The sequence below is a fragment of the Aythya marila genome (genome assembly GCF_965140915.1).
Source record: "Aythya marila genome assembly, chromosome: 20".
Lineage (NCBI taxonomy): Eukaryota > Metazoa > Chordata > Aves > Anseriformes > Anatidae > Aythya > Aythya marila.
The window spans coordinates 637,788-664,148 of NC_139061.1; the positions used below are offsets into that span (position 1 = coordinate 637,788).

Below are 26,361 nucleotides of genomic sequence, written 5' to 3' on the forward strand. Positions count from 1 at the left end.
CAGTGTTGAAGACAGAGGCAAAGAAGGCATTAAACGCCTCTGCTTTTCCTATGTCATTGTGAGGAGACCTTCCCCAACATGTGGCAGACCTATGTTTTATTTGGTTCTCCTTTTTCTGTTCACCTATCTAAAAAAAACTTTTTTATTGTTGCCCACAGACATGGTCAGCTTCAACTCTAGTTGGGCTTTGGCCACACAAATTTTCTGCCTACAAACACAAACAGCATCCCTGCATTCCTTCCTTGTCACCTGACTCTCCTTCCAGCAGCTGTACACTTTCTTTTTCTGTCTAAGCTCCAGTAGAAGATCCCTGGTCAGCCAGGCCAGCCTTCTGCCCCGCCTGCCTGCCTTCCAATATTTTGGAATTGCCTAATCTTGTGCTTTTAGGAGGCAGTGCTTAAAGACTGACCAGTGCTGATGGATGCCAATGCCATCAAAAGCAGTTTCCCAGGGGACCTTGCTGACTAGTTCCCTGAGCAGCCTGAAGTCTGCTTTCCCCATATCCAGGGCTGAAGTTTTGGTGGTAGTTTTCCTTCTGTCACCATAAATTCTAAACTCAACCACTTCATGGTCACTACGACCGAGACGGCCGCCAATTGCCATGTCTCCCACAAGACCCTCTCTGTTTTCCAGCAACAGATCAAGGAGGGCACCTTTTCTAGGTGGCTCCCTTAGCACCTGCACCAAGAAGCATCTACATGCTTTATGAACCTCTTGGACTTGCTTGTGTCAGCTGTGTGTTGATCCCAGTTGACGTCTGGCAAGTTGAAATCTCCCATAAGGACAAGGCAAGTTGATCTCGAGACATCTCTAAGTTCTGCAAAGAATAATTCATTGGCATTGTTGTCCTGGCCAGGTGGTCTGTAATAGACTCCCACAGCAATATCCCCTTTATTTGTTCATCCCTTAATCCCTACCCAGAGGCTGTCAACTTTGCCATTCCCAACTTGAAGTTCCACACAGTCCAGCCCATGCTTCACATACATCACCACCCCACCCACCCTGCTTGTCCCTCCTGAAGAGCCTGTAACCATCTATTGCAGCACACCAGCCACAGGGCTCATCCCACCAGATTTCGCTTATGCCGATGATGTCATAGCTGTGGGACTGAGCCAAGATTTCTAGCTCATCCATTTTATTCCTCATACTGTGTATGTTTGTGTAGAAGCACTTCAAATGTGCTTCCCTACACACAGCACCTTATGAAGCCGACCGAAGGACCTCACTAGCACACAGTCCCTCTGATTCTAGCACGCCATCCCTTAGCTCATCACCGGCGTGCCTGGTTTTATCCCTTTCCCCCTTCAGCTCTAGTTTAAAGCCCTATCTCCTGAGCAAAACTCCTTATCCCTCTCTGAGAGAGGCGCATCCCATCTGGTGACAGCAGGCCTGGCGTCACGTAGACCTTCCCATGATCAACAAACTCAACGTTCTGCCGGTTGCACTAGTCCCAAAGCCACGTGTTAATGTGACGAGTCTGCTTGTCAGCATTGATCCCCCCTATTGGAAGGACAGAGGAAAACACAACCTGTGCCCCTGATCCTTTAAGTAGTTGCCCCAAAGCCCTAAAGCCCCTCTTGATTGCTCTCGGACTTCTTGTTGCTACGTTGTCATTACCAGCCTGAAAGACCAGTAGCAGATAGCAGTCGGTGGGCCGTACCAGGCGCTTGACTTTCTTAGCAAAGACTCTCACCTGAGCCCCAGGCAGGCAACAGACTTCCTTGTGGGTTGCATCTGGTCGGTATATTGGGCCCTCTGTCCCTTTCAAAAGGGAGTTCCCCATGACAATAACCCTTCTATCTTTCTTGACAGGCGATGTAGCAATGCGGGGGGGGGAGGGGAGGGGGTAGGTTATGTTGCCTTAGGCACCTTCTCCAACTGGGACGGGCTTTTGTCTACTTCATTGTTCTGACTGTTGTGTACTAGAGCCTCATGCCTGTTACATAAGGGTAGATGGGAAAGTGAAGTGGGCAGGGACAGGGCTCACCTACCACCCCGAACAGGAACCTACCTCCGTTCTCCCCCTTGGCCCAGGTCTCCTACTGCCTGGCAGGATGAGGGAACTTTTGTCTTCTGCACAGCAGGAGGCACCTGTGCTGTGGCAGGCTTGTGAGTCTGTCTCAGAGAGGGTAGAGCACATCTCCACCAGTCAATTTCCCTCTCTGACTGCCTGATGCTCCTGAATCTGCTCGCCTCCTCCTGAAACTCCACTACCTGGCTGAGCAGCTCTTCAGCCTGGGCACACCTCCCACAGGCATACCCCTTGCTGCTGCTGGATACAGACAGAAGACCTGGGCACACCCTGCAGCCCAAGACCTGGATGGCGGTGTGTTTCCCCAAGCCCGCTGTCTGAGTAGCCACATCGGTGACTGTGGCTGGAGAGGCCACAAGAGATGGGGAGGCCATGGTTTTCTGCCTGGTTTATACCATGGCCAGGTTCCTCACAAGGGGGTTACATGTACTGAAGGGAGAGACTGCTGAAAGAGAGCGGTGAGGGGCCCTCCCTGCGCGAACTGCCGCGCCCCGCCCTGTTTGCCCGTCCTGGTCGCTCGTGCTCCCAGGGGCTGCCTCGTCAGCCTCCCTCGCGAGGGCTGCTGGATCCTTGCGGCTCCCTTGGCTGCTTTGAGTGGCCTCTATGCCAAAAAAAAAGCCCTGCCTGTCTCGATCCTCTGCTCTGCTGCAGAACGCGTCTGCCCCGGAGCCGATCGCCTCGGCAGGCGTTTAGTGGGTGATACTGATGGTAGGGGGTGGTTGGACCAGATGATCTTGGAGGGCTTTTCCAACCTTAATGATTCTATGATTTTGAGCTAGTCATTTAGACTTGACGATATTTGTAAGTCCCTTCCAACTGAAGTTTTCTATTTTCTCTTCATAAGTTAATTGCTGAAATCAAAAGGTAATGAATGTGCCCTCCTGTGTCATCAAGGGTCTGAGTAAGTGCTGGGGCTGCATGTTAGACAACCAGTACTAAAAAAATAAAGCCAGAGAGACTGACGCACATCCCCGGTGTAGTCAGTGTCTCACACCCATTGAATCTGTTGACTCCCTTGAAACTCTCAGCACCATGAGCTTAACCAAGAAACACTGGGCTTCAACCCACTCCTAGGGGATGTTTGCTTGTAAGAACCCTTCTGTGTTCAAAACATGTCCAGGCTTATGTTTGTCAGCCTACACACCTGGGGCATTTCGTCACCCCAGCATCACCCCAACACCTTGGACAAATGGTGGCAGAAGTCAGTACCTACACCTCTTCTTTTTCTCTGAGGATCTCACAGGAGCTTTTTGCCTTTTGGGAGAGATAAGGAGGAGATTGCTGTCAAGCGTTTGTTAGAGCTAAATCCTGCACTGCCCCTTTTTCTGAGGAATGCTTTTGTAGTGCTACATGACACAGGATAATGACTCAGAGACTACAGCAAGGTATATCTTCCTTCCTTAAAAATATATGGGTTCTTCACTTGAATCTGCTTAATCCATTACCTCCAAATTAAACCTATCACCACCCTCCACCTGGCATTGGTCATTGTACTTTTTACAAAGTGTAAAGAAAGTCTTGGCCTCAGCTCAAAATTGCAATTTATTGATCAACTACAGTAGCACAGCAAATTAGAGAGGAAAGAGAAAGACATTTTGATTCCTTTCGGGAAAAGCTATTGAAGGGAGAAACTAGATTAGGTCTTACTTTCTTGTACTGTCTTTGCTAGGACATATCCCATCACCTCCACAGCCCAGGGGTAAGTCATTCTGGCTCATGCCAGGCTGCAGAACAATTTATCAGTTTTCCATCATGCTGTGTGATGCCTTAGGCATTCTGGATGAGGGGCAGGTACTGATGAGAGAACAGCTTTATTCCAAGTGGACAATTTCTTGGTTCCATATCCAACAAAAGCAGGAACAGAGGGTTTTTAATAAATCTGTTTGGGGTGCATGAAAGCTATTGCTGCTTCACTGAAATTACTAGATTTTCTCTGGAAACCGAAGTATGTACTTCTTAGAAATAAAAATGAAATGGTAATAATAATAATAAAGAGAGTGAAAATATGCAATCTGTTCTGATGCCCCAATGCCTTTCTGTGTAGACTGGAAACTTAATGCTATTTCACACAAAAGGAGTGTACAAAACCTGTCTTTTGACAGTAAAGCTTACTGGGACCCAGTGTATGTGAAATTGCCTGAGCAAGCAGTATGTTTGGGAGTGAGTCTCTTGATAACTCATTTTCTTTTGCGTTGTGATATTGAGTAATTTGCACAGATCTGGAACATCTTTTCATGAAGTTTTTTATCACTGGATTCCATCTCACTTGAAAGGCTTCAAGCAAACTAAATAGAGTGAATGACAGCAATCATGCCCAAACATTTCAGGCAGTAAAGACATAGACACAGGAATAAAATAATAATAATAATAAAAAAATCTCAGCAGCTTCTTCAAATCCAAGCTTCCGGGGAATCCTCAGTGTTCAACATTAAGAATCACGTGGTTCTTCTACAGGAGACAAAAACCAATGCGTTAACAGACCAGAAAAGGAAGCACCATATCTCCCTATTGTCTTGTGTGATTTATTGCATTGGTTAAGCTGGAAAAGTGGGACCAATAACTCTGGTATTAGCTCTGCTCTGAGCAGGAGATTGCTCTAGAGACCTCTGGAGATCCCTGCCTACATATTGCTTTCTGCAGTCCTCCAAACCTTACTTTTCTGGTACCAAGAAAGTGACATTTATGGTTGCACCTTGTCACACTTTCAAGCTGATAATCCCATAGCCCTTCGGAAAATGTAACTAAACAGCCTCAAGGGAATTGGAAGCCGACTGCAGCTGGAGTTCTCTGCGCTCTTAATGATTGCGTCTAGTTGCAGTGATTTGCTCCTTCTCACAGCTATCAGCATGACAGCATGGCAGGGCCTGACTCTTAGAGCAAGGGAAAGATGATGTTTAATAAGGAAAAGGCCCTAATGAACCAGAGCAGCCCACTTTTCCCAGGGGAGAGCTGCTCTTGCCTGCATCCACTTCCTAGAGATTTCAGAGATCATTTTGGAAAAAAAGCATTGAACCTCAAGAACTTTAAAACTTTAAAGCAGTAAACCTCAAGAACTGAAGGCAGATGAAGGAAATACCAGAAATATAGGTAAAATATTTCTTAGCATAAATCAAACTCCACAAACTGGTCCATATATTGGGAATCTCTTTTCAAGTGCAGAGATGGTTTTTGTGTGACCTGGATGTGCTGACAGCATTCTCAGAGATGGGCAGAAGACAGACCTAGACAGGTCCGGACAGAAAGACAAGCTGGATGGAAAAAAAAAAAAAAAAGTGTGTATACCAACAACAGAGCTAAACTGAAAAGATTGAATAAGAAAAATCCCAGAGCTATAAAGCTAGCTTCACCTTGCAATGCTGATGCTGGAAAATCTGTGCTGGAGGAACTACTCCCAGTGGACTTGATGGAATGATATATCTAAACACATGCTAGGCATGTACCTGGCACATATTTTCAGGCCTGTGATAGACAGCTCTGTTTAAGAGCCTGGGTGTCTGGTGCAGTGGTCTTTGGCTGCCCTAATATGTCAACAGCCATTTCATGGTAGTCTCAGGAGTATTTTGGTAAGCAAGTTTTCTGTGTAACGCAGACTGCATTGCTTAGACACTTAAAGTCCTCTAAAGCCTGAGCTTAGCCCAGTTATATCACCTGTTTTCAAGCAGGAACTGACTGCTGTTTCAGGTTTATACCTTACTCTGTACTTTCCTCCATCTTCTTTGACTTCCAAGCTCTGAGGTCCAGCTTTGGGATCTGGTTGCAGCTCACAAAGGAGTGAGGATAGCTGTTGGCCTGGAAGATATTTCTTGACACTTTAGAGATGTGGGTGTTATCACATATTATTCGTGACAAGGAGATTTTAGCCAGTGAACTGCGTTGCTGAGGAGTGAAAACTCCTTTATTCTCCCACCAAAACCTGCAGGAGACAGAAAATGACACTATAGATTTTTCCCTTCTATCTTCTTCTTATTCAAGATTCCTGCAAAATTATTTCCCATTAACACCAATGCTTTTTTTTTTCCTCGCTAAGACCAAATTAAAATTTCTGGTGTTTAAGTTAAATGCTCTGTCTCACCCGCTGAGTAATTTGAATTGCATTTCTGCCATATAAATAAAACAAAGATACAGTTGAATTAAAGCCTAGCCCTGTGTTTCTTCAACTGAGGCACAAACACCCTCTTTCAAATAGAATATTCAGCACAAACTCAACACAGACTGTGATGCCATGGTGGGAACAGCCCTCTAATTACTCTCTTTTAAAAAATTGTTTCTTCTATTCCTGCCTTATGAATAGGATTTCTAAATGTGCAGTAGACTGTCTGCCTTTAAGCTCCCAACTCTGTGTTTTGAGCTTGTAAGTCTCTCTAGGTATGTACTTGGCAGAAAAGTTTCCTAGAAACAGGTATCATGATCCCATTTTCAGACAATATTGCTAAACAATGCAAGAACCCTGCTTCAGAAAGGACTGGCAAATGTACCTTGAAAAGGGTACTAACTCCTCTACCTGATGTCCTTTAGCAACTTCAAGGAGGAGGTGGCAGAGGACCTCAGGTATTTTGAAAGCACAACACTGCTCAAATGATTTTCGTTGCCAAGCTAACACCAGTCCACCCATCTCCTGGTGCAAACTAAGCCTAAATTGCTACATGCCCATGAGAGTACACCTCATAACTGGGGTGGAATGGACAAATAGTGAAAAGTCACCTCTAAGACCTCCAAGAGGTACAGAAGACACTGCATTTGTGCAAGGTCATGTTCTGTAATTACAGGGTCTGTGAAGGTGACAGATGTTTTTAGACTTTTGCAGGGCACAGCCATGAAGAAGCAGCCTATCTGTCCCAGCAGAGAGGGATCAGGGATGCTGACAGTGCCAAGCAAGCAGTGAAGCTTAGCTGGGACTTGGAGAGAACCAAGAGAACAATTAATCTACTTTACTCCCTTCAAAGCCTGACAGTGTTAGTCCCTCAGTAACATCCCTTAGCATGCAGGCAATTTTTCAAAAACTACCCAAAGTGTTATCCACCCCATCAGCAGACACTGAACATCTACAGTTCTGTCAGCGTGAGCTACATAGTCTGACTAAACCTGGAAGCTTGTTTCCAGTTGGTGAAGGCAATGCATCTGGAGCCTGGTTTTCCCATCCTTAAAACTATACTTGTTTTTCTTGTTAAGGTACTTACATGTTTCCCTTTGCTTGAGCAAGTGGGTGTTTGAACACGTAGTAATGTAGGCCTCCTTAAAACAACTTATCTGAATGCAGAAAAATTGCTCAAACATTACCACTGTGTTTGAACCATTGGCATGGAAAAAGTCAATACAATTTGCAAAATTAGTGATAGTGAACAGGCAGAGGGTCAAAACACTTGGCTGGGAAGGGATCTCAGCCTAGAATCTCAACCTAGGGATGATATATCTAGACAGGGAATAAGAACATCACTAGAAAGGGAAAGCAAACAAACAAACAAAAACCAAACACATTTTGAGGAGCAATGAAAAAAAAAAATAACCAAACAACTGGAAGCAGTTTCCAAATCTCCATTAGGAAATCTGCACAAACTCCAGTCTCACTCTGTCCTCTGGGGTTTGTGTACCCATCTCCTCTCTTACCTGTCCCCATCACGTATCTTCCTGAACTGGGTGCCAATTAGACAAGCCATGAGAGGACCAACTCTTCCACCTTTCACAAAGGGCTCTGCAAGCGCCCCAATCCAAATGTCAATATTCTTTGGTGTCCCATACAGCTGCATGAATTTCTTTGCCAGACTGTGATTCTTCAATACTTGAGCAAGTGACTTCAAACCACGAGGTTTTGAGAGCCTACAGAATTGTCTCCAGGAGATGTAACCTGCAAGTAGTCGAGTATCACAGCAAAGAGTGGTCAATAATGTTTTCCCTTTTTGGAAAGATTTTTTCTCTTTCCTGTACCCTGGGCAGAGGTAGGTACCAATTATGTTTAAAACCTTTTTCTAAATTCTTCTATATTTCTATTAATGCTCTTGCCTTTCCATTGCTCGAGGGTCATTTTGTCCTGCCTGGCATTTCCATGCTATTTGTGGATGTCTCTGCAAGTGATCCCTGCCAAGATCCCCATGCAGGCTCCAGAACCACGGTGTATCCTGAACAACCTCATGAAGATGTGACAGAGGAGATATGGGAGACCCATGCCCTGCTGAAGCTGCAGCAGATGGCGAGAGGAGTGACCCCAAAGCATTTCCAATAGCAAAGGAGATATATGTTCAGGCACCTGATCCTGAGTGTGCTATGATTGCTCCTACCCCTCTGCTCTGGACACCCAGATGAAGGGGCTGGGCATGCCAAATTACAGCCTAGGAACATTAAGGTATCTCTGTGAGCAGACAATGTCAGAGATCTTTGGAAAAACAGGAGAGATTTCCTCACAAAACTTATTGATGTTGATTTCTTTGAAAGTGAATCTAGATAATATGTTGATGCTCTGTACAATAGGACAGTGGCCAAGTACTTCCCCACAGGTGGTCTCACGTACATTTATGTCTAGCCACCCTGACAAGCCATTCCACACTGCAAATAGAGCTCATAAGGCAAGCTACTATGGGTGGAAGAGGGACACTGTACATTGCCAGCTGTATTAAATTTTGTTTACAGCAAATAGCTGGAAATTCACTAGACCACAACTGGAAGATAATTTTGCATCTTGTTGATCTGGGCACATAAACAGCAAAAGGCAGTCTCAATTCAATCCTCTCTCTATCTTATCAAATGACTGCTTAAGTAAAAGAAAAGTCTATGGAGAACTAATGCATTCTGCTACCTTCCAGCCCAGTAAACTGCTGGGTACAGAGATGAGAATGATGCTGCAGCATACATTTCAGCTGTAAGCAAGATGTTTAAAAGCTGGTGAGAATTCATAGAAAAAGATACAGCATATAGTACCACTATCAAACAATTCAAGGAAACCACATATTGCTGTATCAGAAAAAGAATCAGGAAGCTTTTTTGATGTTGCTATGTTATCACCACTTTCATAGTTTGTCTAACATCAAGGAGCACAGTAGCACTCAGGGGTAGGCTGAGACCCAAAGACAAGGAGATTAACACAAATAAACACTTTTACAAATACATTTCATTTCCACTGCAGTAGATCAGCAGACAAAACTAGAAATTTGGGATTTGATTTCAGATGAGGTTCTGTGCAGCAGCGTTCCCAGAGACAGAATGGAACATCGAAACCTACTGTTGATAAAAAGGCAGAGCAATCCTGTGACCAGACCATGCATCTGCAGGCATTGCAAAGCCTCTGTCTGGGCTTAAAACATGTGAATCTGGCATTCTTCATCACAGTTTCAAAGTGAGCTGTATTGCAGTTCCCAGGATGTTACTGACACAGCAGCTCCAGGCACTTACGTCAGCCTAAAAACATTGTTAGGCAATGGCACACCCTTGATTCTGTTGTCAAGTCCTATCAACAATCTATTTCTCAAGACTATATTGCGATGTCTTTACACTGGTTTTGCATTTTGCAGCTCCCTGTGAGTTGTTTTGACATGCTTGGTTTTTTTTTGTTTGTTTGTTTGGTTGGTTGTTTTTTTTGTTTGTTTGTTTGTTTTTCTGGGACATTGCCTTTGTAGAGAAAATATGATGAGATTATTTTTTTTTCAGATATATGGTCTTCTGGGGCTGTGCTGGACCTATACAAATGTCTGAAGAGAAGCCATGGGGGCTTCTGGCCCAAACTCTGCTAATGACTCCTGCACACCCTTGGTGAACCACTTTCATAATTTTGGCATTTAAACAACAACATAAATGCATCAGTTACTGAATGCTTGACTCTGTGCAATGCTAAGTGTACTTGTGGTTGTGTGCCTCCATGTGTCTTCTCCAGCTCCAGCCAGGCTCTGACTTCATTGCACAACCTGCAACCTACTTATCAATGGTAGTACAGAAAAGATTAAAAGGTTTGGAAAAGTCCTCTAAGACAAGTTTCAGCCTAGCATGGGCTGGAGATGTTTCTCAATGTTCAATAACAAGATTGCCTGCTTTTCACTTGTTCTCCTTTGGCAGCTCTGCTGCCACAGCCAGCTTACCTGGAAGGCCATGATCTCTGCCACGCTGCATGTTAAGTGCAGCCAAATCAAACCCAATCCTTTCAACCTGCTCAAACATCCGATCCCGGAGTTCATCCACAACCATTTGTTTCTGTGTCATCAGCTTGGCCTTACTGGCCATCAGGTTCCGCAGGAAGGGATCGATACCGCCTGCAACAGTTACACAGCAACTTGTGAGCTTAGGGTGGAAAGTGTGTACGAAAGAGGCTCCAGAGGCTTGTATTTAATTGTAAGTACAGGAGAATCAGTTTTCCTGCACATAAAGCATTAGAAAAAATACTTTGAATGTTCTTAGAAACTACAACAATTAAGCAATCAGACTGCATACATCATAATAAGATGGGTCGCATCTGACTGCAGAGAACAGCTATGTTGGGAAAACTACTCTGGCAGTAAAGATGATTTAATACATTTATTTAATGCAAGCTGCTTTTAAGTTTGACTGATGCAGGAGCTTATCCAGAGAGGGCCAAATGAAGTAATGGTACACCCAAGACATGCAAGAAAGGCTTTACCTTCTTTCACAATCCTCCAGACACCAAAAAAGGTTTTGCTGAGTTGCAGTTTGGGATTTATGGGCTTATAATTTTCGTTTAATCGGCCCACAAATGGGGGAATTGAAGCATGGGCGAAACGGAAAGCCAGAGTGAAGACATTGGATATGCGAGGATCCACAGCCTCGTTGTAGCCTCGGTAGCAAGGAATCCATTTCTGTAAACTTTCTCCCAGCAAAAGAGGCAGGTAGTCCCTGTAGGTTATAATCTAAGGAGAAACAAGGAAAGTGTGAATCATTAATTGCTTAAGCATCAGTTTCCTTGGAAACAAAGTAATGGGAGAGCTGTTGCGTACATCTTAAACAGGAGCTGTCAGACTGGGCTTCTCTGATGCTATTTCTGTAGGAAATTTTGCTAACACAAGATGCAGACCAGACTCCCCAGGGCCAGCTTTCCTTTCACCTCATCAGACCTTGACCCAAGTGCTCTGGCAGTCTGTTGAGGATCCTTTCTGACACTGTTGAGTGACAATTGTATTTCTAAAGCTCTGTAGCCTTGGTTCACAGCAGCTTTTGCACCTGACCATTGCCCAATGCCATTGGCAGTGCAGCTCCAGGCACAGGCACTGCAGGGTGCTGCTCCAGCCATGTGCAGGGATCTCTGCACTCTCTAGCACTGACAAGGGGATGAAAATGCAAAGCTTCATAACAGCTTCAGCAACATCAGGAAGCACAGACACTGCTGATGCCTGACCCATGCTCAACCTTTGTGTGTAATGCACTGGGATTCTCTACATGTTGCTGCTGCTGCTCAGCTGTCCTCAGACATGGTCCTCACCTCTAGCCTTACATCTTGACAGATGAGAGCAGGATGAAAGCTAGCATTGCCTGCCACAACCTCTCAAATATTTCCTCTTGGAACTATAGGTACAGCCCATTTCCAGCAGCCATGTAGAACTGCATGTCGTCCTCCCTCCCATATTACTTGCTTCAGATGAGAGAAAAGATCTATGGTGTTGACACAGATGATATCACCTCCCATGGGCAGCTGTTAGTCCTCTCAGAGCAGAGGTTTCCAGCCCTGGCTTCCTCTCTCTTTGGGTTATTGAGGAAGCTGAAGCATACAACTCGAAAAATCAAATTATTTGTCAGGAAATGTCTTAATTGACTGCAAATTGCAAGAAAATTAAGCCATTGATGTAAACACGATGAAAGAGGCAATGCTTTTACTGCAATTGTTTAAATCTCTCCACATTGGCTTATTCAATATTTGTTTATTCAACACTATCATAATATGCAATTTTGACAGTTTTAAAAACTTAAACCTTCTGATATTACTGAAAGAATTTGCCAAGCCAACTTAGAAAATAGGTTTTCAATTAGATATGACTAAGCACTGCCTTTGGTAACCCTGTGTCTTCTTCTGTCATAGGAGCCAGCCTTTTCTGCCAGCTGTGAAACCTCATCTGTTTTGAAGCTGGTCCTGCTCTGAACTGGAGGCTGGACTAGAGACACTGAGAGATCCCATCCAAGCACAGAAGTATTTCTGTGACCCTACCATCTCAGTCAGGGGAAAATCTGTAGTGTAGCATGGACCCAAGCATCTCTGCTCTAAAACCATAAGGACAACAGAATATCACAGGTGGTTGCACCCACCAGCACATAGGGCTTCTTGAGAGGATCAGACTTATGACCCAGAGGAATTTTAACCCAAATCTTCAATAGCATTATTATCCTGCACAAAACACTGGGAAAACTTTTCCTCTGACTTTTCTGTCCTCATGTTCATCAAACAAAAATATGCAGTTAAAAACACATCAAACAATTCAGAAATGTAACAGTAGAGGAACATAAAAGATTCAGGGAGACCCCCTCTGCACATGTTATTTCAGGTATCTCTGGGTGGTTTTACTTTAGACTAAAGGAGTTAGTGAAAAGCATTTGATTATTTGCACCCCAAAACACTGCACCCTATGGAAACCCCACGCTAGCAATCCCACCATATTAACTCTGCAAGGCTGCAAGACAAGGCAGCAGAGCTGGGGTGTGACATGGTGGCTCTACCTGGATCATGGCACCCACAATCTTCCGTGCCTCCTGGTAGAGCTTCTCTCCATTCCAGTGTGGATTTAATCTCTTCAGTCCTCTAGCCAGGCGGTTGTGCTCCCGCACAAAAAGCGTGTGCATGCACGCCAGCTCCAGCATCTCGTTTGCTCGAGAGTCACCTATGAGTATCACAAGAGTGCTTAATTTTACTGCTAGTGTCCTGCATGTGCCTGGCTGCTTCACACTGGGAGAAAGCAAACATCCTGCTTTGAACCACGCACAGAGAGCTTTTTAGGTGTCTCAATATCTGCATCATGAAGAAGATGGATAAGAACCACACACAAGGAGAAGGAGCAGTCCAGAGGACCAAAGAGCTCTGGTGAAAAGCCATTTCCTGCCAAAGCAGCAATAGCCAAGATGAGCACACTTGTGCCCATTTTTTGGTTAAAAAAAAAAAAAAAGTCTATGAGAGGTAACTTAAGGAGTTAAATACAAGTAGGTCTCCTCTAGGCTCGTATATCAGAGCAACAGTCTCAGAGCTCAAGACAGAAATGAAAATGGGCAGAGGGAAGTCAGGACAGCCAAGGGAGCTTTGTAAGTCAGAAGGCATCCTTTGAACCAGCTGAAACCATGGCCAAAGCAAGAAGACAGTCACAATCAAGCTCTCAGAAAAGTAAAAGTAAAAGCAAAATGAGTCACAACTTGAAGGAATATATTACAAAAGGCATAACAATGAAATATTAAATCCTTCTTCAAATGTCTAGAGCAGGAAACCTGAAAGCAAGCAGGTGATGAGAGTATAAAGAAGCACTCAGAGAAGAGTAAATGCATAGTGTTTAGTCCGCTAGATCCATAGTAAATAGAGGGATTCGCTCATGCACTCAGCACAGAGCCCTTTTCATTAACTATCAAAGACTGTCTGTAAGAGGCTACGGAAGAAGAAACAAAACAAGCACTGTGAGGTTTCCTCCAGCAGACAGCATCCACTCAGGGCTTCCAAAGGAACTCCAATAATGAAATCGCTGAACCCTGTTAGGTAACAGCACATGTACAGCTGCCTCAGTTCTCAGGGACCGGAAAAGTCACAAATAAGACACTGAATTTTCAAAGGAGTTTGTGGGGAGCTGCAAGGAGCCTCTGAGTAAGCCTGAACCCCTTCACTATAATTTTGTTGATGTCCGTGTACCCAGCTATATAACAGAAACTGCTCAGGCAGCCCAGAGTTGCTTGGGATGGGAAGCCCACACCAGGAAGCACCCGATGCACCTGCCTGCTCTGCTCCCCACTGGGCATCTGTCACAGGCCCTGCAGGGCCCTCACTGAGGACCTGCACGAACTGGGGAAGCAGCTGGAGACATGGAGCAATGGATGGGAGAGATAGGCAGGTGTGAGAGGCCAAGGAAAACAGAAAACACCAAGAACTTGAAAAGAGGGACCTGGAGGATGACACCAAGCAGAGCTCTCCTGCTGGTCCTGTCACCTTGGATGTATCACCAAGGTGTACAGGGATGTTGTTCAAAGCAGCCTAGGCCAGATGTACAGGGTGCAAGGGAACAGAAATCAGCTCCACAGCTGATGAGATCTGTCATGCCCTCAGGTGCCATGAACAGCCCAGTGTGGCCAGAGCCATCAAGTATTAGACAGGAGGTCCTGCTGGCCAAAAGGAAGGACCAAGGGGTGAGAAACTTTGCTCTGTGGGTTCTCACACACTTTTTGCAGCACCCAACTCCTCACTAGCAGGAGCCGGGGGAAGAGACCACTGCTTAGGGCATTGGGAAATGAAATATATTGGCCTCTGTGTGCTGGGAACAGGACAAAGCAGCAAGCAACAGCAGATGGAAGGTCCCGGCTCTGCACAGGACAAAAGGATTTAGCTTGAGTTGAAGGAATGGTCAAGAGGATGCCAAAAGGGTGACAAATGGAGCAGGAGATTTTGTTAATGTATAAAGGTCTGCGCTGCCAGCATGTTGCCAGTGCACCCCAGCCTTCTTGGTGGCAGGTCACCTCAGTCTGCAATCAGTCCTGTTCTCAGTCCAGCTGGGATCTGAGCTTCTGTCAGTGCAGCAGCACTAGCAAATATTTCTTGGTAGAGATCCAGCCCAGCACAAACACATCTGTATCTATCCAGATAGTAGAGAGGTAGCTGCCAAGTGACGAGCATGGACAAGCCAATGTATCCCAGCCAGTCTGCTACTGCTGCATTCGCTTGGCTCCATCCAGGAGCTACATGGGGCCCTGGGTGCACCATGGCACCCATGGCAGCACTGTGTCCCTGGCTCTACTCCAGGGCAGGGCTGCTGAGCACAGATGGAGAAACATCACAGCAGTGGTATGGTCACAAGAAAGACTCAGTAAGTGAAGTGCTTTCTCCTACCTGCCTGCCTTAGTCATTCACCATGTTTTGCTATGCTCCCTTTTCTACTTAAATACAAGAAACAAGCAATAAAAGAACTAAACCCGAGCTGGTGGAATTGTTCACTCTAGATCTCAAGACTAGGGAACCTACATGTACAAGGGTTTCAACAGCCAACTTACCTGCAAGAAAGCATGGAATTTTAGCTCCCTTGCTGACCATAAGACAGGGGTTCTTTGACATGTAGTCAAAGGGCATATACGCCATGCCCCTGTCAGTGAAATTCCGATTAACAGCCAGCAAGCCCAGCTGGTTGGTCTGATCCCTCAGCTTGTTGGCCAAAGGCACCTCACTGCCATACACCACACTGCCATCAAGAAAGGAGGTGAGCGCGTTGATCTGTTCTCGAATTGCTTTACCACTGTCACAAGCAGGAGCTGAGCGAATGAATGGGAGGCAATCTCTGGTGTTTTTAACTCGTGGGTCATTAGGTGGGATCTGAAGAAAGATAAGAGAATAATTCATCATCATTTCAGGGGTGCAGAAACTCTGCAATGTGATACTACAATCATAAGAAAAGTCAGGCAGGAGTGATTTCAGAGGCACCTTTCATGGCAGACAGTGTTGAGTCTGGTCCAAATTCCCACCTATGAAGTGTCAGACAGACAGCAGAGATGCTTTTTTTAGGAGTCCCAAATATGTATGAAAGCCTGGAGGTGCCTGAATGTCCAGAAAGAAAGACCAAAGGATACCTAAACTTCTTCCCCTGGGTAAATACGTATCAGATCACATCTTAGAAGCTCGTGTGTTCCTATCTTATATTGCAGTCTAATGTCCATATCTACTCCACTTTGTGGACAATTGCCATCCAGCACTTGTAACACTGGCTGTGTTTTCAAATGCATATGTGGCAAATACTCAGTGATGCCCCAACCCTTCACAGTTTTCCTTGGGAGGAAATATGGGTATGCGAGCGAGCCAGAGCTGCAACACACCCCGAAAATCAGGAGAGTAGTGCTGCAGGGTGGATGTGTGCTTACTGGAGCAGAGACTGCAATGTGGCTGTTGAGTTTCCTAGCTCAAAGCCTTAGCCACTGCTGACAGGTGCTCGCCACTTCCTCATTCCAGACGCTATAGAGCAATTAACCATCAAATAGGCATTTTCCAGGGTACCAATGGGACATTAACACCCACCAAATCCTATCTCTGACACACTTACTATAACCCAGGCACCGTCTGTGTTGTCTTTGCATTATACCTCCGAAATAAATCCATATTCTTGAAGGAGATGGGGTTAAAGGTTGGAAACAAGGGAAAGGCTGTGGATGTGCTTACATCTGGGGACAGCTCCTTGGAGTGAGCACTGCCACCTCAGAAAGAGTGGTCTGTCCCCCTTGGCCTGCTCTGTGGGGCTGTTCCTTGGTGGCCAGGATAGGGAGAGCCACCAGCACCTCCTGGTCAGAGGACCGATACCCTGTCCCCAGCTTCTCTGCAAGAGGCAGGCTAGCTGTACCTTGATGGGAAAGCAGGGGGGCTGCTTGGCACAGCTGGTGTGACAATCCACTTTGCCACTGAAGGTGACTCTGGCTGGGGTTTCAGGACTGAAATCAAGGTCATGATCAATAAACTGACCCCACTGCATGAACATGAGTGATCGCTGCTGGTCCAGCTTGAGCTGCGCAGGGGGGAAACGGACGATCTCATTTGAAACCTTTCGAACCTGCACAGGATGAAGGCAGAATACGTGCATTAGAAAATGGCTATAGGAATGGGTGCATCTGTAGGGTTGTTGACAAAAAATCACAAGGAATGATTCCTCTTATGTCATATTAGAAAAAAAAAAAAAAGCCTCTGACTGGAAGGTATTACAGAGAGACCTCTGCTGAGCATTGTACTCTTGAATCGAGCCAGGTTTCTGAGCTTCTAGGCAAAGAGCATCCCTTAATGGACATATGGAAGTGGCTAAGAAAGAGCCATACTCTGGTTCTTAGACTGGGAAAGGGAGGCAATTTTTTTTCAAATATTGCTTTGAAATAGAAGTGCAAGGGAATAAAAGTATTTAGGAATTTCTGAAGGTTTTGTCAGTAAATTCCCTCTAGTTACTAAAACATGTATAACCCTTCACAGTTCAAATGCTCCTTGGTCAGGTACGCTTCTCGCATAGACAGGATACTCTCCCAAACCCTTTTTCTTTTCTTCTGCTCTGTCCCCTGTCACCGTTTCTCCATCAGCTCTTCCTTCAGTTATTACTGCAGAAAAAGGAGAAACTGGGCAGCCCTGATAATGTGCTTTAGAGCAGAGTTAGGAAGCACAAGGAACTGTGACAATAAGGCACACAACACGGAAAATCTTTGCTCCTCATTACTGCTGGTGGTGCACCAAGCTCAAGTGACCTGAAACCATTTCCCCGCCAGGTGCCACCAGAGCCACACACACATCCCTCACTGATTACTCACCCATGGGTGCATAAACAGAATTTATAGCTCAATGTCTTTTATTCCAGAGATTCTCTTGCTCATTTTATTCTCTGGCATACTGCTTTTCAGGAGACCATTCAAGAGACAAACAATTTCCACAAAACAAATCATAAAAAGCTGAGTCAGACCTTAAAGTAAATTATATTGGCTTAAATGCACTTGAGTTAAAAGAAAGCATCATGCAGGTCTTTCTTTGTTTCTTCTGCAGTAATCAGATTAATTTTCCTTTGCTTTTCATCCAAGCATGGGAGTGAGAAAGCATTTCCATTAGGTCACCATGGAGATTCTCATATAGTCAGATGACACCTGACGTAGGTGAGTTTATCTTCCTGCCTCCTGATAATGATGATGCTAACTAGCAGACTTGTAAGGACTTACTAGTGGAAAGGGGAATCCAAAGAAACGCTTTTTTTCTGTCCACCCATGGGGAATTGACACACCATCTTCATAGTCTGCTGGCAACCATCTGGCCAGGGCTCTGTTTGAAGCTCCTAGTAATGGGTTTTTCCTGCACCAGTGAATGGAAGAACAGCAAAATATTAGTGGAACTAGGTCTGGCTCAGGTCTGATGGACCCATTGTTATCCCAGATACTAGATCTCCCTCCCAAATGAAGCCACCACCTTCTGAAAATGGAAGGGCACAGCTAGCTCTCTCCCTGCTTCTTATACAGACATCTGAAGGCGAAGTCATCCTGTAGGCAGGCAGACCTGTCTGAATTCCTTTCTCCTCCCGAGAAAAGGGAGACACAGCTTTTTATGGCCAAAGCGTTTTATGGCCACAGCTGCCAGGACGTGCTCTGCCTAGTAGGTACTTGGCAACAGGGGAGAGATGTGGAATGTTCCTGCGCTGTTCCTTTGAAAATACTCCACTGTTTGCCATACGAAACACTAGGAAAACTCTGTAAGTACTAAGAAACAGTTTTTACATTCCATGTTACAGTCATGTCCATCCATATACCCATGGGACCTGCACAAGGTGCTCGCACCCAGCCTGTGTGTCCAGATTTCCTCCTGGACACAGACTGGGGCATGGAGATGGCCAGATCATGCCCCAGTTCACATGCAGCCAGGTTGTATACCCAGGTAGGAAGCCAGGAAGCACTATGAAACCCTGCAAGGGGGTAGATCCAGACAAAACCCAGGAGAAAGCAGAGACAGAAGGGTCAGAATTGTTGGCATTTTGGCCAAAGAGCTCATTTATGTATGACACCAAGAACCCTTGAAGCAAGGCTGTAATTAAAATCTTCATACATCTAGGAAACAACTCTGTGGGCTGCAAAACCCTAAATAAGGCATCCTATGTGGATCACCTATAGGTCCATAGGTCTGTTCCTACTGATGGAGGACCCATGCATTCATCTTCCCTTTAACACAGCCTCCTCACCTGTTGTTGCACTTGCCAGTGATCGTTCGGTAGCGGTCAGAAGATTCACAGTTTATTTCCTCATTCTGCTGGTCACATCCGCTTGCCTTGAAAATCATCCCCAGCTGAGCTGGTGTGAGCATGTCTGCAAGGTAACCATAGAGGATAAGCACACAGGAACACACTGGCTCTGTCGAGTTTGTGGTGTCTCCCTGGCTCAGGAAAAAGTTTCCCTTCTCGTACCCTTGACGCCTAAGAAGGGGACCACTTATCACCCTTACCACTGTATCACCCTCTGCTCTGAGCACAAGGGGCTCACCAAAGGTCATCCTGCTCAGACCTGTGCTGAGGATGCTCTTTAGCAGATTGCTTTTTCTGCTTTGGAAAGCATTAAAACCACCAAAGTTGTGATCAAATCTTAGATATTATTAAGCCTGTGCAGAAGAGGCATGAGCTTCTAGCATTAGCAATCCTTTTCCCTTCCTCTCCCCTTCCTTTTTATCTCCACCATAAATTGCTAACAATTACAGTCATCCAAGAAGTTTGTTACAAATCTTTCCCTTATGGGAGGAGTGTGCCTCACCACCACTGAACACACACTCAAAGCTGCTCGGAGAAGGCACCCCCGGGTGGCCGGGCAGCACAAGGGGATGCCATTTGCATTTCCACCGCGAAGCTCTCCTCCTGTATGGGAGGTAAGTGGCTGAGCTCAGCCAGCAAATCCTGCTTGGCCATTGCTGCTAGCACGCTTCCCGAGTCCCTTGGAGGTTTCGTAGCCGCTGCTGCCACCAACAGGATGGGTCACAGAATGGTTTGTCATCATGCTCAGGCAGATGCGGGGTGCCCTGGCAAGGAGAAAGGCTCCTGGCACGGAGAGGCAGGAGCTGAGCACACCCAGCCCTGTCTCCCCACTCCCACTCATGCTGGAGCTATGTTGGAGCACACTGTGACTTGCATCTTGGCCTGCCAGTGCGTCTGCAGCAATCAGATTAATTACGCTTTGCTTTCCCATGAGTTTATCTTTACATCACAAGAGCCCTCCTGTGCCTGCCTCCCTGGGCTGTTTCTCTGTCTGCCCCTAATGTGCCTCCTGCTCTCAGCAAAGTGGTCTTGCCAGGAGGCAAGGACTGCTGCTTCCTGGAGGACGCTGCGCCTCAGCGTGGCACAGGGACAGCTCACTCAGCTTTGGTGGGAGGGATCCAAGACCTGACCCCCATAAATCCCTTCCCCTCCCTCCTCATAAACCCCACAGAGTCCTGTTGACCAAGCCCCCCATCTGTCTGCAATAGCACTGCTCTGCCTTCCTCCCAGCAAAGTGACACCCTGACCTGTGACATTGAAGTCCCCCTTCACGGCCCAGCGTAGCTTCTCCTTGAGAAGGGTCAGGGTGGTTTCCATGTAATCTGCAGCCCGCACAGCAGCCCGAGTCCCTGCCACTGGCTGTTTGAAATATCTCAGAAGTTCTACAGGGGTCAAGACATCATTCTCCAGGTTCTTCTTTATGCTGCAAGGGAGAATAAAATAACTTCTGCAGGACTGAAATGGGCCAAAGCCATGAGTCCTGCAGGTTGCACACGTGAGCCTCAGGCACCCCAGATCTGCCATGTTAAGAGTTGGAATTGCCAACAAAGGCAGAGTCACCTACCACCCTGCACAGCAGCTGGAAGAGAGCAGGCTGCTCCTGCCACCCTCTGCAGAGGAGCAGGGTGGGTGCAGGAAGGCAATCTCTCCAACCTGCCAGAAAACATCAGAGCACTCAGGTCTTTACATCTTTGAGGCAACCAAACCTCACTCAACTGTTCTCCAACTAATAAATGCCTGCAGGTGCCTGTCTCCATCCAGAGGTCCCAAGCGTCTCCATGTCACCCTGTCTTAATGCTGCTGGAGCCCTGAAAGGCTATCAGATGGAGGGTTCCTAAGCCAGTGAGGGGTTTTCAACAGATGGCAATAGAAAGAGGAGGTATATAGGTCAGTCGGAAGCCATATGTTCTCACACCATAGTGGTAGAAGCTGGAGTCATCAGCAAATGCACAGTCTACAGTGGTTTGCGTCCTCCGCAGGGGGTGAAAAACTATGAATAAGCAGGATCCTGTGCTGGCTCCAGCCCTCCTCAGGACCTTCCCAAGGGATGAAACAGAGCCACGCAATACTCAGCAGGGAGGGAGGGCAGGGAGAACACTGTTCCAGCTATGAGCGACACCATGGACTGGAGATATGGTGCAGAATTGGGGGAAGCCAATATGCACAAGGCAGCACTATCAGTTGCAGGATGCAAAGAGCCAGGCCTTCTGCGGAGACACAGTTGAGGATCCAAGGATGAGAGCAGGCAGCAAAGGATGGGTGGGGAAACCACAAGGGTATATGAAGAGGAGACTGGACACCCCCTTGAGGCTGTGACCCTCCAGAATGTGACAGAGACCAGGCCATGGCTCGTGCACATGAGACAGCTGTGCCCAAGCCCAACTCTCACCGGTCACGTGTGTTCTTGTAGGCTGAATCCACGATCTGCTTGGCTTCAAACACACTGCTCAGGAGGGATGCGTCTGATAGCTCCTTGGACAGATCTCATTAGGGGAATGGAAAAAACAGAGGTGAGAACACTGTCCCATGCCTAGTCACATCAGAGCTTCCCTGTGCCACAGTGGGTGTCTCTTTGTGCCACCAGCACCTGGGGATATTTGCACTGCAGTGCTGGAAGCAATTGCTGCTACTCTCTCTGGAGAGGGAGAGAGACATCTGTGCGTGACTACATTCCTCAGACATGGAAAGGGTCTCTCCATTGGTGGAGGCTTCAAATAGCCATGTGAGAGATGTAGGCATGATCCTTCCTGTTGCTTTAGGGGGAAGAAGTTGCTATTTCTATAAAATATTTTGCAATCCCAATTATTGTCATTTATTTTATTGATATGCCTACAGCCATAGTTGCCTTCACAGCTTGCACAGATACCTCTGGCTGCCATGTCAAACAGCTCAGCATTAAAAGCTCTCATTTCCTGTTTTTTCACATCATTGTCTTCATTCCCCAATACTTTTAAAATAGAATGGGTATAGCCACGTTTTCCAACACACCTATGGTGAGTTTGGCTGCTCTCCTGTGGCACCAACTGGCAAAAGGTCCTATATATCCCCACGTCTCAAGGCAGATGGATGCTCATGCCGATTTCCCCACTACTTTCTCCAGTCTCCTGCAACCCCCTGCTCTCTTCCCACTCTCATCACTTCCCCTCATGCTCTGGGGAGCTCCCAGAAATGGACTTGGTCCCCATCATCAGCTGGCTGGGGGTTACAGAGCAAGAGGAAAAGCCCCTGCTATCCCACTTGATCCCTGAGTGGGATCTTTCTCCTACAGCTTCAGAAATCAACACAAATTGCAAAAAAAAAAAAAAAAAAAAAAAAAAAAGTCTCCAGATTCTCCCAAGATTCCTTTAACTGTCTTCCACAACCAACCCAGAGTTCACCTCTTTTTCAATCTTGGAAAGAAAAATTATTGCCTGAACCACCATATGAGATAAATTCAAGGTCTGGCATGTGTTTTCCATAATGATTTAAAATCATGAGTTAACAAGCAGAGGTCTCTACAGGTTTTGGAAGGGTAAATCAGCACTAGAACAGAAATTAGTTCAGTTTTCAGCCTCCCTAAAAAAGACGATGCATGATGGAGCTACTAGCACTGCAGCCCGGCAGAGCCAAACTGCGCTCCCAGGGGACACTTTGCAAAGCGTGTGGGGTGGGAGGACCTCTGTACCATGGGGATGGAGCTGTTCTGAGAGCTGACTTCTCCTATAATGTGATTTTAAGAAATCAGGTAGGAAACTGATAAACACCTGAAGCTGTCAGGATTGCTGGCACAGTAGATACAAACTGGCAATGTTTTATTCTGACCTCTCTTTGGGGCTCAGCTGCTTGAAAGAGAGTAATTCAGATTCTCCTAGACCTGACTTCATTGTTTTTCCTACTCAGAACATACAAGACCCTGATATGCAAAACCCAAGAACAGAACAATACCATAGGAAGAAGATACATGTGCCTGGAACAGGATTAGGACCACCAGCAATCCTGGGAAGAGGATTTCTGCCTTCATCCCTGCAAAAAAAGTGCAAGAAGTGAAGAAAACTGAGAAGCCACGGACCTGATTATGAGTAGCAAGTCCCTAGCAGCTCCCCCATGTCTATACAAAAGCCCAGAAGCAGATGGACAATTATTTCCCCAGCTGTATTTTAAAAACAGACTCAAATCCTTTGGAGTAGCTGGAGAACAGCAAGAGAGCCCAGCAGCTGCCCTGATCATGCAGCGAGTTTGTGCAGGGTTAGGAGAGCTGCCACTGGTTATTCAGCTGGGGTGGGGGTGGAAAAGAGAGATCAATCTGCAAGGTCTTCTGCACGCAGAGATTTGGGATGTTTTGCCCAAAACTGACCCCTCACCTCCCTCCAGCATGGAGCAAGGCCACTCCAAAGCAATTGGTTCTATCAGAAGCAGAGCCCAGAGCTGTAGGTGCTGCCAATGGAGCATCATTAGGCACCCACCATGGAGCAAGGTAGGTACCAAGCAAAGGCAGCATAGCATTCACCTTAAAATTCAGAGTAAAACCCATTCCCCATGGGGGAACTCCCTGCAACAACAGCAGCATGGTCCAGCCCCATCCTTGCTAGCCTCCAGCTGCACTGGGTAGTGGGGCAGAGAGAGGCTCTGGGGTCCCTGGGGAGAGGTGGGGAAGCTCAGACCTCAGCTAGGCACAGCCCTGGCTCCCCATCCGCAGTGTGGAAGTAAGTGGTCTGTGAAAGCAAAAGCAAGCATGCATTGTGCCAGGCTCTCACCTGCTGTCTTCTGCTGTCCTCACCACGGCTCCCCCCACGGACACGCTTTTATCTGTGCCAGGCTGTTATCTGCACCAGGCTGTTATCTACAGCAGGCTGTTATCTGTGCCAGGCTATCTGGGCTGACCCACAGGGCTCAGTGACTCTCCACAGTGCTGCTCCCCACCCCAGCTCCATAGCAGGGGGCTCCTGCGCACGAGGCGAGTAGTTCTGCACACCCAGCTGGACACACAGCCTGTTGCTCTAGCAGCGCTTCTGCATGGCTTTGGTGGGGGAGAGACATAAGGTAGTACTTTGCAGTGGTTCAGGAGTCTTGAATTCCCCCCTGGGGATGTCCTACAGGGACAGGTGTCCTTTCCCCATGGTGTTCTTTATCCTTTGCTGCTCTTAAAGGTTGAAAAAAAAAAGTGTCCTAAGTATCAATGGAGCCACCAGCTGTAAGGAATGTCTGCTTTGCTCATCACTCCCCGTCACACCTCCCTGCCCTGCCTTGTATTCCTGCTGTGGTGTGGAAAGGCCCATGAACATCACTCCTAGAGCCCCACAGGCAGGAACATCAGGAGGGGGCACCTGGCTGATGGGCTGAACATGCAGCAGGAATGCACCAACCTCCAGTATGCACATCTCAAGCTCTGGGTAGCTCACATAGGGGTTTCACCCTTGTCCAAATTGCCATTGTACTCCTGGGAGCTCACCTGGCAAAGCAGCAGCTCTTCCACCGTACAAAGCCCCTCTCTTTGTCTGCGTGCACATCCAGCTGATGGACAAATCCTCACCATCTTACAGCTGTGCTGATGATGCAGGGAAATGGAATACTGCTAGGCAGGCAAACAAGCTGGTGTGTGTAGAAGCAAGGGAGCTGCTCACCAGCACTCATCAGCTCCCCACTAACTGGGAGTTTATTGCAGTTGTACTTCTCCTAACCATAAACTCCCTGGATCAGCAGTTACAGTTTGAGAATAATCAAGTCTCTGCCGGTGTTCACCAGATTAAATGAGCAGTGGTGGTACAGTGCCTCCAGCAGCAGCTCAACACATACTTGGGTCCTCAAAGCTGGACTACACAGGTGGCGCCGTACCCTTAAAGAAAATCTGCAAAGCCAATTGCCAGCCTTGCAATGAGTCACAGGTGAGGCTGCTCTTGGAGCAGTGTCCTGTTCTGCAGTTGCTTGTCTGAGACAGCTTTTGATTAACTGGAGTGAAATCAAAATCTTGTGCACCTAGAGCACAAGACATACAACAAGAGCTGATTTAGCCAGTTTTAGTCAGCTGGGTGGGGAGAAGGCTCAGAAGAACCCCACTGGATTCGGCTGTCTAATAGAAGGATTATAGAGCAGGACTCTTTTCAGAAGTGCACAGAGAAAGGACAGGAGGCAATGGGCATGTTTGCTGCAAAAGAAATTCCTGTTGGACTTAATAAAAACAACTACAAGGGTGATGCAGTGCTGGGACGGGTCTCAGGAAAGTGGTTGGTTCTCCACCCTTGGTTCTCACTTGGAGAAGACCCTGAGCATCCTCCCTGGCCTCAGAGGTAGCCCTGTTGTGGGCAGGGGTTGGACCAGAGCCTCAGGAGGTGCCCCCACACCACGCCACACCTTCCTGTGCACTCAGCTTGTCAGAGACAGAAGCAAAGTACCTCTCCCTGAGCCACCACCATCAGCTGCTTGCACAACGAGAGCAGCACTGCTCTTGTGCAAAGGGGCAGAGCTGGCAGCTTGCTGAAGCCATTATCTCTGTGCTTATTTTGCTGTATCATGTAGCTCACTGGTTAGAAGGGGATAAGGATTTTTCAAAGGCTAGTGAGACAGTTAGTGCACATCTGTGCTGATAATTGCATTTCATAATAAGGAACTTACTTAATTGCTCTTAAAACTGCTTTAGAAATCCTGATAGTGGGAGGTTTTGAGAGAGGCTTTTTCTCTTCAGTGTTCCCTTGCTATGGAGATGTGGACGTGCTGCCAGATGGCCATGTGTGGGACCAGCCATGTATCTGGGCCTCTCTGTACAAGCCTTCTGCCAAGTATCACTGCAAATGCCAAGCCCTTGTGCTCAGCACCTTCACCTGCAAAGGAGACGCTGTGTGCTGCTTCTCTAGAGTAAAAAAATGAACATGTTAGCTCAAGCAATGTCACCTCAGAGCAGAGGTTTACATTCCAGCTGCTTGTTTGCCTGCTTGCCCAGGCAGAGTCCGCAGGAAGCATGGTTCTGTTGACCATGAGGTGGTCAGATCAAAGCACCAGGCATCTCCACATCACTACAGGACTCCAAGTTCTCCTACTGAAAAACACAATGGTGACAATTGTCCTAGGTGGAGGTTTGCACCACTGATGGAGCAAGCTCTGTAGCGCTGAGTTTCTCATGAGGCAAACCCTCCTGGTTGGGCCTGCTTTGGACCACCACAGCTCAATTTTGAACCATGCCAAAGTGACGGTTTTATAGAAAAGTTTCAGTTGGGAGGCTCCTCTAAAGTCTGTGGTTCAATCTCCTTCTGGATTGATCCAGATCAGATCCACATCTGGATCAGGATGCTCTCCCACCAGGTGTAGCTCTAATGAGCAGGGGTGGTCTTCTCCATCTGTGCTTGCAGTCCCAACTGCTGAGTTCCAATGGTGCAGCTCCAGTGAGCAGGAAAGGATTTGACTGCTTTTACAGCAGTTCTGTCAAGTTATGGGCTCCTCAGAACTGCCAGGCAAAGCCCTTCT

The 26,361-nt window shown here is 46.8% G+C and overlaps 1 protein-coding gene across 2 annotated transcripts; it reads right to left on the reverse strand.

Annotated features, from left to right (window-relative positions):
- Nucleotides 1–3,588: 3,588 nt before the first annotated feature.
- On the reverse strand, nucleotides 3,589–25,901 carry LOC309886017 (myeloperoxidase-like). Of its 2 annotated transcripts, XM_082776529.1 has the most exons (15): nucleotides 25,516–25,901; nucleotides 23,661–24,046; nucleotides 22,852–22,929; nucleotides 21,317–21,410; nucleotides 20,175–20,350; nucleotides 18,868–18,991; nucleotides 17,861–17,990; nucleotides 16,519–16,725; nucleotides 15,188–15,503; nucleotides 12,671–12,831; nucleotides 10,629–10,875; nucleotides 10,093–10,263; nucleotides 7,637–7,874; nucleotides 5,722–5,945; nucleotides 3,589–4,480 (listed from the first exon to the last, which is right to left on the reverse strand). In XM_082776529.1, the coding sequence occupies exons 3-14, from the start codon at nucleotides 22,925–22,927 to the stop codon at nucleotides 5,723–5,725; spliced, it is 2,163 nt and encodes a 720-aa protein (XP_082632655.1). In that variant the 5' UTR covers nucleotides 22,928–22,929; nucleotides 23,661–24,046; nucleotides 25,516–25,901; the 3' UTR covers nucleotides 3,589–4,480; nucleotide 5,722. The 2 variants fall into 2 exon arrangements, with proteins under 2 accessions (XP_082632655.1, XP_082632656.1); XM_082776530.1 differs by lacking the exon at nucleotides 23,661–24,046.
- Between the last annotated feature and the right edge of the window lie 460 nt (nucleotides 25,902–26,361).